At 43.3% G+C, this 14,923-nt stretch overlaps 1 protein-coding gene across 1 annotated transcript in view; it reads left to right on the top strand.

Moving 5' to 3' along the window:
- Positions 1 to 14,677, top strand: part of LOC110978597 (bone morphogenetic protein receptor type-1B-like) — a 77,636-nt gene extending 62,959 nt beyond the window's left edge. Inside the window, exons 4-10 of the mRNA XM_022233752.2 lie at positions 2,873 to 2,984; positions 3,380 to 3,527; positions 4,270 to 4,462; positions 4,897 to 5,194; positions 7,558 to 7,733; positions 8,160 to 8,293; positions 9,013 to 14,677. Of these exons, the coding sequence (XP_022089444.2) occupies positions 2,873 to 2,984; positions 3,380 to 3,527; positions 4,270 to 4,462; positions 4,897 to 5,194; positions 7,558 to 7,733; positions 8,160 to 8,293; positions 9,013 to 9,135 (1,184 nt within the window). The 3' untranslated portion in view covers positions 9,136 to 14,677. The remainder of the gene's footprint in view (positions 1 to 2,872; positions 2,985 to 3,379; positions 3,528 to 4,269; positions 4,463 to 4,896; positions 5,195 to 7,557; positions 7,734 to 8,159; positions 8,294 to 9,012) is intronic.
- The last annotated feature ends 246 nt before the right edge of the window (positions 14,678 to 14,923 follow it).

Here is a 14,923-nt window from a genome sequence, read left to right on the forward strand (position 1 = left end):
TAGTAAAGAGTGCTAGACAGTGTATCCGGCGTATCGCCGGCCACAGAATGTTGGTCATCTGAGGAAAACTTGTTCATTTAAATTTTGTAGCAATGAAGGACATCTATGTACTGTACATGTAGGCCTATGTGGTTGGGGTATCAGGGGATTCTAACAACCCCCTACATTTTCTTGTCCTCTGTAATCCTCCGTTATTTCACTGAGGAAAAAAACACAACAGAAGTCTTGGATTTCACTTTATTGGCATTTATGTAAAATGCACTGGATTGTCGGATTTTATGTCACTTTTTGAAATTTAAGTTTAAAACTCAAGCATTTTAAGTTTTACATGAAACTTACCATAGTAATGTATATTTTGATTTGAAATGTATGCACAAAACGTGTTTTACATGGAATGTAAATAAGGGAGTGAAATATAACTTCTATTGGGACTGAGCAATATGCTATATCATGTACCAATCAACATAGGACTCGGGACCCTCCTTTGTTAAATTCAGAAGCTTTTCAGATCTGCAGAAACATTTTGAGTTCAAAACATTTTCTGCTGTGTCTTACCCAGCACGTCTGCAGAAATGCTCACAGTCATGAAATCTTTAGAGTGTATTCAACTCGAATCAGTCTCAAAACACAGTTTAGCTAGACAGTCAACAGTACAAAGCCAACCTGTTTGGCAGATGCGTGTACGTGTACATAAGGGTAATTCCAGAAATTAGGGGTCCATTTTTTCATGTCCCTGCCACATCTGACATATGATTTTGTAAGTTCAGAACACATTTTTTGTTTTCCAAGAGTGATGAATTGATATACATTACCTGCCAAACAAATAGTAATAGTTTGAAAATAATTCCGGCGATATTTTCATGTCAAATAACAAAGGTCAGATGTAACAGGGACACGAAAATGTCACACTTTTGGACGCCTAATTTCTGAAATTACCCATGTACATGTATCAGTATACATCTGTGTACTTACTGGGTGTACATGCTCATGTCTGGTTGTTCAGGGGACAGTATGAAAAGTCTGTTCTCGTTTTCAAATGCCAATTGAAGTTCATGGCGATATTGTGAGCACTCACCACTGTCGATTGCTTTTTTCATTTTGCCCTGACTGGCTGGTAGCCTGTCAGTGTTTCTTGATTCCAAGCAGTCTGGTGCCCCGGATTAGCCACCTGTCTTTGGGTGATTAGGTCAGACTGGACCACCGACTCCAGCCATCCATCAGAGGAGGGGGAATCAGTGGGTTTGAGGACAGAGAAAAAAAAGGAAGTGTATTCAGGTTACCATGACAAGTTGACTGAATTCGTGAGACAGATCTGTTTTCCTGCATTGTAAATGAAGCTTGCTATCTGCCTGAAGAGACTTTGTCCATGTAGTGCCAGTAATGGGGCAAAATAACCCACATCTGCCAAATGCTACACAGGGCATGTAACTCTATAGTAATTTACAATCCATAATTTTTCTCTCTCACAAACATTTACAGGTGGGTGAAATAAGACTACTTATGTTTGTCTGCCCACGGGGCAAACATTTTCAAAGGCACACAATGCCTGGGCGTAAATGCACATGTATGCCTTCACATGTTCACGTTGTACATGTAACTTCATAGCAAATTCCTCACTGGCATTTAAATTTCTCACTTTGCAGTGCGTGTTGGGTTTATCCACTCATAGACTTTGAAGTAGTTGCATGGTCTAGTACATGTATTAGTGGTCTGAGGAAATTACTAGACAATTTGTACAATCTCTTTTCAATTTTCTTTCACACATTTGCTTGCAAGGTTAATCTCAAGTTTGACCACAAAAAAAGTTTGTTAGGTGCCCGGCCTCATCAAGTAGTGTGTCACAGACTTTTGCCCGGAGGATGGAAGAACACAACAGTGACACATTGAAGAACCCAGGATGAACTTTCACAAGCCACCTTGTGGCTCGAACAATTGATTCTCACGACCCTGCCCGTACCCTCCCCAAGAAATTGAGTTATTACTTGGTCCCCACCATCCGTGGTATGATAAATCACACCACGGGACAAAGAACGGGGTTCAAACAGGCACGATGAATTTCTCACCCGGAGTTCACCCCGCTGCTTAAGTTTTGGTCACATTCCTGTTTTGGCTGTTTGACACGGGAGTTTCCTCGACACCTGTTATTGGGGATAATACTTCATTTGCGATTAACATCGCTGCTACCCTTTTTTTGTGCACACGGGATGACCTTTTAAAAAAAAAGTGGCCATAGCATCACGGATTATTCCTGTTTTCCAAAGACTCGTTGCTTATGTGGCAAATTTCCTGGATCAGTTTGAGGGCTGTGTAACCCAGGGCTCAACAAGATAAAAGTCTTTGCACGAAGCCCTGCCTAACTTCCCTCTAAAAAATACAGCAATAACATTTGGTGGAGTTTGTTTCTGGCAGATATTGGCAATTTGATGTTGAAGTTGATTTTTTTAATTTGATATTTGTGATTTGAACTGTTATTGAGTGAACTTGAATTAGAGAGCTGTCCCCAGCCAGCAGCAAGGGCATCAGGCACTCCCGGCAGTTGAGGTCCAGGTTTCGAATCTTATCAGTGTAACCCTGCAGATTTTCTTTCCAGTCAACTCCATGAGAAAAATTGCATTTGTCATGAAAGTACTAGAGGATGGCCCATATTGTTGGAAAACAAAGGCATGATGACTGCAGTAGAGGGGTTGCTAATTTTTTAGGCAAAAAACCCTTAACTTGATGCATATTTACCTGAATTTTCAGGTTTCTCTGGCCCTGAATATGCATGTTCAAGCTCTGGACACGAACCCTGACTGGCCTCCTTAAGGAACTGGTGTGTCTAGTGAGTTAACAGTCAATTTGTTCCCTCGATTTCTTTCTCTCCCCGATGCAGTTGAGACTCTGGATCAGTACGAGTACGACACAGCTCATCAAATTGTACTTCTCATCTCAGTAACAGTCTGCGCAGTCCTATTCATTCTAACAAGTACCTTCCTCTATGTCAGGTGAGGCGTGGTGACCTTTTGGGCATTGAAATAGAATTATTCTCTCCTCCCCCCCCGGCAGGCAGTCATTATCTGTCTAGCTACAAGTCCATCTCATGTGTCCTTTTGTCCGAATTACTTGGCTGCGGCTCACAGTAACACACTTATCTATGGAAAATGGCTACAGAAGCTTGGCCATTGGCTTCCATTGACCTGTGTATTATTCCTAGCCACAGCCCCAAGTAGTTATTGTTGTCACTGCTCAACCCAACGTGACCTGTTACCATCAACTTCTTTCTCCACCTGGGTATTTTGCTGCTCTTGAAATTTTGGATATACATAAATTTAGATGAGTGCTTAGAATATTTAATTCTTCCCCTTACTTACACTAATTCATAATTACTGGTCGATTAAAGATTAAAAAAGAGAGAAGCTAGGAGAAGATATGACGTGGAGGTGAGCCGAACACGGCAAAATGAGCCCTACCTCACCAACGGCGACACACTCAGTGAGCTTCTGAACCGGGCCTCAGAATCCGGCAGCGGCTCTGGGCTTCCACTGCTCGTAAGTAATACTGACAGTCCGACTCACAGTTGACCTGCCCTCTCCTTCCCCAAATCCAAGGTCGTGCGAGAACTGAAGTCCCTGCACTTTTCGGCACATTGACGGGCAGACGAACATGCCAAGACAAGGCAGAAGAAGGAAGTGTCAGATTAAGAAAGGGAAGGGAAAACAGTGCAGGCGGCGAGCCGAGATAAGCCGCCCTCCCTCGTATTGCCCTGCTGAGCAGGGCTTTTCAAGCCAAATATTGCCACTATAGGCTAAAGGGTTCTCTAGACTGCATGACCTGTTGGAATGAAGTCTTACATGGTCATGTAGCAGTACCACTAGACTGTCTGACCATGCATTGTGTTCCTAAACGGAACGGAAAAGAAATGCTGTGAGAGTCAGTCAGCGATAAGCTCCTCAAATTTCTCTGGGATGGCACGTGTGAGCTTAAAACTGTCACATATCGTGTAGGTCAATAGCATACGATTAACTGTCGGTGTTTATCATTCTTTATTATAACATCTTACCCAAAGTCGTGTTCAGCAACTTAGACAGTTTTCCCAGTGTTTCGTTATAACCTATCATCCAAAACAAATTACACATTCAACCGCCACTTACAAACTAGTCTTTATCATTCTGTAACCAGAAATTCAGGCTTCTTTTGTGTCTTGACTGAAGTCTGAAACTGCTTAAACTGAAGACGGGGAAGTATACAGTGTGAGCTTGTGAGTTTTGTTTTTGCTTTCTGTGGTGTCAGGTCCAGCGCACCATAGCCAAGCAGGTGCAGTTAATACGCTGCGTCGGACAGGGGCGCTTCGGCGAGGTGTGGAAGGCCAAGTGGCGAGGGGAGCATGTGGCAGTCAAGATCTACCTTACGGAAGAGGAGTCCAGCTGGTTCAGGGAGACGGAGATTTATCAGACGGTGCTCATGAGGCACGAAAACATTTTGGGTAGGTGGCTGGGGAATCTGCCCAGCCTGGATGTGAATACAGCTATTCTGGTATCCTTGAGCAAGCCATTTTACCCCAGTTGTCTGTTTCCTCCAGGTTGTGCACATTCAGATGAAAACTGCTGATTTACCTCCCCCCACTTTCCACACAGCACCCAGAACGCACACTGAACTATTCTTGTGATTGGGTCACAGGTTACTATCTACTGCTCCTCGTTGAAGCTGATTAGATGTCCAACGAGCTTAAGACTGTTTAAAAGTTCAAATTGAACAAGCATTTCCCACGTGGTGTGGCTTTCCAAATCCATGCGTCGGGTTACCACCATAGACAAAATGTGAAGTTGTGATACCTTAGCATTGGTGACTTTGATTTTTTTTTCTTTCTACATAAGTTCTGTTTTATAAAGACTGCCCCCCTTTGTTCGTCTTGGTCAGGTTTCATCGCGGCCGATATCAGAGGGTCAGGTTCCTGGACCCAACTCTTCTTGATAACCGAGTACCACGAGCATGGCGCACTCTTCAACTACCTGCGCTACAACATCCTGGACACGAAGGCAATGCTCCGGTTGGCCCACTCGGCGGCCAACGGCCTGGCCCACCTCCACTCTGAGATCTGCGGCATGCAGGGGAAGCCGGCCATTGCGCACCGCGACATCCACAGCCGCAACATTCTGGTCAAGGCCAATGGAGCCTGTGCCATTGGTGACATGTCACGGGCAGCCAGGTTTTTAAGGTATGCTTCAAGGTACAGGCAAGCTTTGAACAGGCCCATCGTTGAGTGATAACGTTTTGTAAAAACTTTCGCGCAGCTCTAAATTCATCACATTACAGAAGTAGATTACTCATGACATTACTTCGGTAAAATTATGCTGTTGGGTAATTATGCTGCTCAAAGTCACGGAGTAATTTGCAAATCGTTACTAGCTTTTCATACTTGTTAATCGTTATTTCAAAGTCCGTCATTAATCGAGGCTGGTGAAGACCGTGAAGAAGCTTTGGTATTAACCACTTCGTGCCGGGGCATTTTTCAATGTTGATGATGCTGGGCCGGCATGACTATCATTTTTTCTGTTTTCAAAATCCTTCAAAAATTCCTCATTTCATTTAATGGTCGTTTATAGCCGCACCAAGTAATCTTTAGGCACTACTCTAAGTTGACAGGTGACCTTCATTGACGCCTGAGTATTTCAGCCAGGCCAGCAGCCTTGTAAACAGAGCCCAGACTGTGCTGTGTTGTATAACTGTCTTTTGTTCAAGAACCTGGCTAAGTGCACTGCTGACCTCTTTTCAATAGGGGCCAGATTATCATGCAGAGGTGCTGTGTGGCTCATCGCTGCGGTGGTGGAGCGCTTTTGTCCCCAATGGTGATCCGCTCGCTCTCAATGCCCCAAACCCTGGTATACTGTTTCAAAACAAGGCTGGATTATCTCCACTTTTGAGAGTGAAAAATGTTGGTAATGCCTGGTCTTTTGTTCGGAGTACGGTCTTTTGTTACAGGGCCCTGTTTCCTTTGTCCGAGTTCAGAGACCCCGGCCACCCATATAAACCATACATCTCCGATCCCGGAGTCCCCGGCAGGAAGTGGTTAAAGATAATGCTGCATGCAGTATGTGGTATGAGCTCAAGTGGTGTGAGTCAGCACGAATATACCAGTAGGACATGCGATCCCCAATTGGTGGGTCCATTCCGCATAATGCTGTCATGACTTCAATGGCTGAGGGTGCGTGACCTCCTTGCCCAGGTCCCTTGTCAGTGTTGATAGAGGGGGACATGGCATCGCTACTGGAGCCCATGCAAGATGTGGCCAGTTTGTACGCATTCAGATGAAAGTCGGGCGTACTCGGTGTCACACATGCGCAAACCGGCACAGTACCTGCATGCAAACATCTCACGCTGATTCTTTCGGCTGAAAGTGTTTTACAATACCCCAGTGAAGCAACAGATCAAAGAGACCTGTTTGTGAATGCAGTTGTGTTGCAAAAACGTTTGAGGGCAAAACCAAGTGGCCAAATCTTGTGTGCCGCTAAGTCTTCAAGTTGAGGCAGTTTAGGGGTAACTGCTCAGTGTTACAGTGTTGATCAGCTGAAAAATCTTCCAGGTGAAATGAACTTAGAAGGTCTGTAAAAAATCGACCACGCAAGCTGTCATTTGTTTTGAGAAATGCCACGTGCAGGGAAACTAGATCAGGATGTGGCCATGTCAATGGGGGGGAGGTGATAATTATGCCTTTTGGAATGCTCCCTCCCCGACATCCCAACAGGACAAGCTCGCCTGTGGGGGGGGGGGAGTTGGTGGACGGCCAGGGTGTTTGTTGGAGTCCCAAAATTGAACGATTTCCTGTTGAGGAAGTGTCACTGATTGCAGTGGGGTGCCAGTTTCCCCGAAAGGAAAAATAAGTGCTGTGATGCGGCTCCCGTCATTTTTAATTCTTCAGACGATTGATTTGATTTAACTAGATTGCCCACAGCCGAGCCAGGAAAGTGATTCGACAGAAGCCGATGATTTCTTTGCCTACTTCAGTGAAGCTTCAGAGGCCATGTCGATTGTTATTACCGGCTTTGAAGTACTACCAGAAGCCAATTAAAATGTTATTAACATCCAGGAACCGAGACAATTTAATCCGACATGTTGTTGTGAAAACCACAACCTCAGAAATGTGGACAGTATATTCAATTTGAATCTGCGCAAGGCCCACATCAAAATAGGAGTTGTTGTCGGTTAACTTTAATAGACTTGCTGGTGACAAGGAAAAAACAATTTTGAAGTGGAACAAAGAGACGTGTGATGCCAATTTACTGTAGTTGAAACTTTGGGTTGTGATGTTGAAGGGGATAAGGAGGTTGGAATTGACAGTGGAATTGACTAAAATGGCATAATATTGGTGTAAGTGTTTCTGTGTGAAAGAGAAAGGGCAAATCAATTTTGACTCGCCAACTTGGTTCAGACTTCGACGTGAACTCTTTCAGTGTTCAAAGAAGTAGGATCAAGGTTGGGCACTGCAGTTGGTCTTTTTGTTTTGTTTTTTTTTCCATTTTTGCCAACGCTGCTCCAGTTTGTTCACAATTTTTTTCCCATTTTTGGATGTTCTTCTTCCAGTGAGAGCAACGAGGTTGACTTACCGACCAAATGCAGAGCGGGCAACAAGCGGTATATGGCGCCCGAGGCACTGGACGGCACAATGAATACAAATGCCTTTGAATCGTACAAGAATGCCGACGTCTACTCCTTTGGTCTCGTCCTTTGGGAAATCGCAAGGAGATGCGTAACGAGAGGTTGGTAACCTTTTATTTCATTTTTTTTTTCTCTTTCTCGTCAACCAGCACAGCTGCAAATTAAGTCCGGTCCCAAGACCATGCACTCACATGTTTGCTTTGTGGACATGATAAAGGAACCCTTTTGTCAGTTTTTTTCACTTAGTTTGTAACTTGGCTTTTGAGACCGGGCTGTTGTTTGCAGCATGAAAGTTTGACACTGCAAAATGCAGCGTCTCTGATGGCATTGCACATGGCTTCATGCACAGAACAGCGGCTGCATTGACGTGAACACTGGGATTCGGTTTTAGAGTATAAATTCATGCATATGCAAACTTCATGGCACACCAGTACTTAGCGCAACAAGTTGTGCTTTTCTTTGGAAGTGTGATGGTACCACTGGAGTGTCAGATTTCATCGGTTTCATGTTTTGATTGGATTCTTCAGGAATAGTTGAAGATGCCCAGGTGCCGTACTTCGACTTTGTCCCCAGCTCCAACCCAACCTATGAGGAAATGCAGAAGGTTGTCATTCAGGAGAGAAGAAGACCAGACATTCCAAACAGGTGGAGTGGTGACGACGTGAGTATTGGGATCCTTGGCGGAGAAACTAATTGATTCATAATATGGCTTGGCACCAAGTGGTCAGATTTTTTACACAGTGGAACACCTTGTGCGCAAAGACTTGGCAGGATTCGGGTTTTTATGGATGCATGCGTCCACTGGGAAAAGTTCTTGCATCAGTAGCAACAAGTTGATTGATGCGACTTCAAAGTCAAGAGTTTGTGTATGGACCGTTTGGATCATAGCACGTGATAGGTGGTTGGCAGCTCTGTGACCTTGACATGTTCCCCACACTCAGTCTGTCCTCATCAAAGTTGACGAAGCACTCGTGACTGGAATTGTATTTTCAACTGCCACTTTTTGCTCAAATCCCACAGTATATGTAATCACAGATTCCTGCTGTGTGATGTTAGATAATTCTGATTTGCTATCCGTACAAGGCCATCTCGAGTGGCTCAACTCAGTTCCAGAGGCTTGCAACAAAATCTCAGATCAGCCAATTTCCTTGTTTTGTGCCTGTCGCGTATGCTGTTACCAAGAGAAAAACACTATACTTGATTTTGTGCAGTTTGGAAATTCCCCCCCCCTCGGTTTCCCAGGCACTTGCCTGGTTTCCTATTGATCCTACAAACTTCTCAAAAGCCTCTCAAGTCACTGCACTTGTGGGGAAGCTCGTAAACTTCAGACTTCTGTTGGACAGATGTCGGCTGATATTCCCTTGTTTTGTCTCCACTCAGAGCCTTCTTTCAATAGCAAGAGTCATGACGCAGTGTTGGCACCCCAACCCAGCTGCCCGCCTCACCATGCTGCGAGTCAAGAAGACGTTAGCCAAGATGCAAGAGGAAGACTTCAAGGTGTAACACACCCAGAGTTGTATATATCGCTTCCCCCTCCCCCCCCTCTTCCCACCCACCTCTCTCAAAGCAGTGGCTCTCACAGCCCCTCCAGTGACCCGGTGCATCCGTAAAATAAAAACAAAGATACTTCTGGGGTGTTCAATTTTTTAACCGCTTTGCGTGTTGGGACAAACTAGCTGTGGACTCGGGCGTGGCTGACTGGTTTGAAGCGTCAAGTGCAAATGGGCTCCCCTCTGGTTGACGTTAAAACACGCTGCGTGCCCTATTTGTTTTGCCCGAGCACACAAAGGCGGAGAAGTCTGCAGAGGCAAAATCTGTGTTGAACTGGAACTTGGCTGCTGCTTATGGCCTGTTGTAACAAGTATCATTCTATGGGCACACCCAGGAGTGTTGGATAAAGTGGGGTTGCAGTGAGTAACGTCATATAAATATTCTTCAAAGGACTCTTTGCGAATCAGTATTAGTGACGTTTGGCGTCTTTTGAATGGCGCCCTCTATCGGTCATGCATAAGGGTCACCTGGGTTCACACCCGGAGAGCCATTGCTTTGCATTTTGTTTTTGTACGCACTGCCCTCCCGTATTGAAACTTACATGTAATTGTGCATAGCACAGTGGGACAAGTAGATTCATTTTTGAATTGTTTTGGTTGACAAATTCTCTCAGCCCTCGGAGCATTTTTTTCGTCTCGCAGAAACGGGTACTTAGGGTTTGTTTTCCACCAGCTTAATGATTTAATTTCTCCAGGAAAAAAAAAGACACTTATCCTTCGTTTCTTTCTGTACATGGGAGAATTTGTCAACCTGTTTTAAGTTGTTGCCTTGAGTGTGAGTACTTCATGAAACAGTCACTGAGGGGATTATAATTTGGTATTTATGCAGACGAATGTCCCTGTGACTGTTTCATGAATGTTTTTATTCCCATTAGAAAAAGGCAAGCTCTCTACTTAGTTGTACTTAAGCCAGCTTGACTCAGACATTGTAGATATGAATTAAAAGTCAGAGAGTCACATTTACTTTTCACATATTCACAGACCATGTATTATGGGAAAGATGCAGAGAATGTGAATATTCATTATTACTTAAAAGTATTCAAGTTAGTGTGTTTGCCAAATTATTAAGCTCCCTGCGTCTTTCCCATTACGCATAAAGGTCCTCCATAGCAACAAATTTACTTTTCAAGCTTCTGCTTTCTGTGAAAATGACTGCTCCGTGTACAGCGCCAAAGTTCCTCCAAGCTGATCTTAAAACCGAAAAAAAGTATATTGCATTATCCCCCCCAGACTCATATGTGTCCCATTTGCACAAAAGAACACTGCCGAAATAATTTGTCAAATTGTTCTCTGATTATGCAACTGGTGCTTGCTCAGTTTTCTTTCCTCAAGCCTTGCAAGAGAACTATCGCTCTGTCCCCCACCGCCACATTTCTCTCTCGGTTCGCCTCGGCTCTGAGTTGTTGCTGTCCTTGCCAAATCCCCTTCCGTTGCTTCCTCAGGACTGACACTGGAGGTAGTTTTTGTTTGTTTGCATTTGACAATAACAAGGTTGATTGGGAAATTGTGTTAAATCCCCCTGGGATGGGCCCTCCTGTTGGAGGTTGGTTTTTAATCACATGAAAGCACTCGCATTTTGTTCTAGCTGAAATACCTTCCGAAAAAAATTTCGTCAGCAAACCAAGTATTAATTTTCCTCCTCCTGTTTATTTTCATGTATTTATTGCTATTACTTTTGATAACTTGTGGAGCTCTGACTCAATCCTTTTTCCAAGTTCTGGAGAAACTCGTTCGGTGCAGTAAGAATCAAGCCTGCTTATCAGAGCTTTGCTGAGCATTTTTGATTAAGGAGGTACATGAGTCACAGCGTGAGACTCATGTAGCAAGGAATGTATAGATACTCGCAAGAGTACGAGCCCCAGGGCTTGGGTTTGAGTCCTTTGGCAAATATGTCTGCATTTCCAGCTTACTTGTATCCAAATACTCATTCTTATCCATGAACAGCTTGAAAGTTCAAACCATAGGGTTTTCCTTTCAGGCTTACGTTTCTTTCCTTTTTTTTTTACAGTAAGGCCACAGCTCTGATAAACTGCTGAGCTGCCCATGTTATAGATTCATGCGAACACTGCCAGTAATCTCTGTGTGTATTTCCTGTTTCTTTTCACGCTCTTCATTTACACCACAGACATCATCTCGGTATCAACATACAGAACTTAAACATTGCGGTCATTTGCCAGAACTTTTTGCCACAGCCAGTTGCATTGTTTTTCCATGAGCCAAAGTCCTCAGTTACTGCAATCAAGTCCTACATTAGTCCCCTTACCAGAAAGGCAGGCCTAGTGTCCGAAGTGTTCGGTCCAAATTCAGAAGTGACACAAGATGAAGTTAGTAATACTTTTATACTGCATGATAGTGTTAAACCAAGTCTTAAAATAAAAAAGACTTATTTAGTGACCTGTCATCGGTGATATTTTCTACGTCGCTGCCGTTGAACTCAGTGCCAAAGTGGGGAAACTTTTTCAGTGTAAACAAAAAGTTGTCTGAATAGTAGGGTCCCAAAAATAAACCTTTTTATCATCTACAGGTTCAGAAAACATAACAAATCAATCACTGTTGAATTTTCATATATTCTCTGCGGTATAGATGGGTGCATGCACAAGTGTGCCCTCACTGGTGATTTAGGGAGAGGCTGGACCGGCAGTTGAATGGTCGTTGCGGTCAAGGCATGTCATGTACTCAGACCTTTCACACAGGCTTCAAGGGGTACGGCCATAGTTCAGGCCCAAATCGGTTGCGCATGCTGCATTGCTCCAAGGGAATATTATGGACCATTAGGAATGGTACGCGCACGTGATTTGCATGCTGCTCCTAAAAAACTAGTTGGTTAACATCCTAGCTTTGTGTGGTTAATTCATCTCACATACTGTAAGCGATATTCATTTCACATCACTGCGCTCGCGAGTAACACTCATGAGTTTTTCCATTGTAACTGCCCATTTTTTTTTGCGAGCTGCGTCCTGCATCTGTACCATTTCTGATGGGTCCCTATTGTTGCATGTTACCAACGCATCCTTTCTCATTCGCACTTCCAAACCAAAGCCAAGTCTCCAGATCCCTGATTCCTCTATCTTGTTGCCTGCTGGGTACGTGCGCATTTATGCATACCAGTCTTACCAGATTTTGAAACCGTCTGAAAAGTGAACATTTCGTTCTTGTCATGGGGCCTTGTGTACGTAGCCTCCTATCAAGTTCCGCCTAGTGTATCACATGCGTTTTGCAAAACTGATTCCCAGACTTTTTGCTCTGGTTACAGCCTGTACTTTGTGGTTACTGTTTTACTTCTGTTATCCTGTGTAGTTTCAGAAAGACCTTGAAGCCTTTGTCAGCTGACTGTGTCCAATCAGAAATATTGTTATATCTGAATATTGCACCGGCCATGACACAGCACCATGTATTGTTTGAAGAAACCAGTTGGTCGCGTGCTTGAAAGCCAACAATGTCAACTCACAAAAAATCCCCCACAGTTCTAGCGTTATTATAAAGCAAGGTTTAGTTACTATTTTTTTAATAATCAGATGACCTTCAATGTTCAACAAAACAGTTCCGTTTCGTTGAGCCAATTACCATATGCATATGGTGTCGTTCTTACCTCCTAGTTATATACCATGGTTGTACATGTATTACTAAACGACAGAGTTAACAAGTGTTGTAAATACCAGACACAGCTTACTGAAACACTGTGCCAGTTTTTATACAAATAAATATTACAAGTGTATATCCCTCAATTGTAAACAAAATTAACTTATTGTGAAACGGTACATGGATTTTTTTAAACAGTGTACCTGTATTATTCGTATTTTTTTCTACAGCTGTCTGTCCCACTGTAAATGAGTGTAAATGAGAGGGGAAAAGACAGAACTTTGTACTTCAATTTGAAATGTTTTGTATGAGAGTGATAGCGAGCGGTCACATTGTATACAGTTCAGAGGTAGGGCTTGTTCGTCATGAGACGCATCTTTTTTGTTCCCTTCTTCCGACGATGTCTGTAATGATTTTGTACTTCCTCTCTCTGTCTATGGAGACTGGAGAATTGTTGTACACGGTGCTGTACGTGTTCGGGGTCAGTTTGATTGAGCTTTGAAGCAGAAATCGGTGGTCAGGAACGTTTCATCGGGCCTCCCAAACCTCGCTTCGTATCCCTCTTTGGGCTTCTGTTGAGTGAGTTGAATACACCGACTCAATGCAATGTCATTTTGGTCTTCCCCGGAAGCATCCGATTGCCTAAAACAAGACCCGAGTTCAGAGTATTTTTATTTGCTTCCAAGCGCTTGTGAGAGAAAATAAAAAGCTTGAGTCGAATAGCCTTTGTAAAAACACGAACAAGCTGGGATCAGTCACCGAATGTGTTCATCTCATTGGCGTCAGGGCCGGTGTGCTGTTCAGTTCAACTTAAAAGTAAAAATGTAATTTGGGGTCAGTTGCTGAGGTCTGGCATTGATTTTGCTTTCTTGGCTCCAAACTTTGTTCGAACAGTTTCTGCTTTGAAGCTCAGACTTTTTCCCAAGGACCGAGACAACTATATATTTTCTTTCTTTATATCCTAAAAAAAAGTCAATGTCTGCACGTGATTGTTACAGACGAATCATGTGTTCTTGCCGCATCCAGGTTCGACTTACCTGCTTCTTCAGTCGTAACTTTGACTTAAGCGAAGGGTTCTACACCAAGGATTTTGTGCAACTCGGGCCGGTACTCTTTGAATGGGGGTTCCGTTCATGAACAGTAGATCAGCTTCTAGTTTTTGTATGGGCGAAATAACCAGTTCAGAAATTCAGATTATAACTTTCCGGGGGAAGTGCTTCTGATCCCATTAACTCCATTCATATTTTTCTTTAAGCCACTGTTGTGAAATCATCCACGCGTCTCGTATTGATTGAAAAGCTGTGACAGCCTTATTTAATTATCGATACTAGTATCGATATATCTGAAGCGTCATGTCTGAAGTATCTGAAATGCTTCACATCTGAAGTGCATCATGGAAGTTACAGTCGAGTGCGCCTTTAAGAAAATAAGGCCCACAAATATTGTATGAACCATGAGCAAACGTCTAGAGGAGGATATGTACCTTTTCCCTCTGGAAAATGCGTCGGTGTTTCACCAACTAAAAGTCCCGTCTGGATCGCTGCTATAGGTCATAGTTTGAACGAGGCCGTACACTCTTTCAATTTGTTCTTCAAGTGAACTAATGTAAAGAGGTTTTCTATTTCTGCCGTCTGTTAAATTCACCGTCTCCCAAGTGTTATTACTTTGATTTTTTTTTGCCGTGAGCATTATTAGAGTTCCTAGATTTCTGTAGTCAACCTCAAAAAATTCGCAGATCTTATAGAAAGTGATTGTATGTTTGTGATGAAAATCCGAATAATTGATTTATTGAATACCACTGTAAATAACTCACGAATTACTTACAAACGGTAGACTCTAGGCTGAAAATTTTAAAACAGTAACTACTTTGTTAATAATAACAATGTTTTCAATAAAATGTGTACATAGTTCTACAACCTCGCTGTTTGTGTTTGTTTCTCCAGAATCGACTCTGGCACAACGTGTGCAAGTACTTGCATGTATATCGACATTACAGAAGCTGTCTGAGGTAACTAGAGTAGAGATTTTTCTGGCAAAATGTAAAAATTGATCAGACAATTGATAGCGAATCGTTTTTTCTTAAGCCATTTGAACCCCCCCCCCTTTTCAAATGTAGCCGGCCGAGTGGGGTCGAACTGGTTTTTCCCTTGTCCAACCAACAC

Source organism: Acanthaster planci, linkage group LG19, assembly GCF_054643075.1.
Source record: "Acanthaster planci isolate LZ-2023a linkage group LG19, COTS_SCS, whole genome shotgun sequence".
In the NCBI taxonomy this organism is placed as follows: domain Eukaryota; kingdom Metazoa; phylum Echinodermata; class Asteroidea; order Valvatida; family Acanthasteridae; genus Acanthaster; species Acanthaster planci.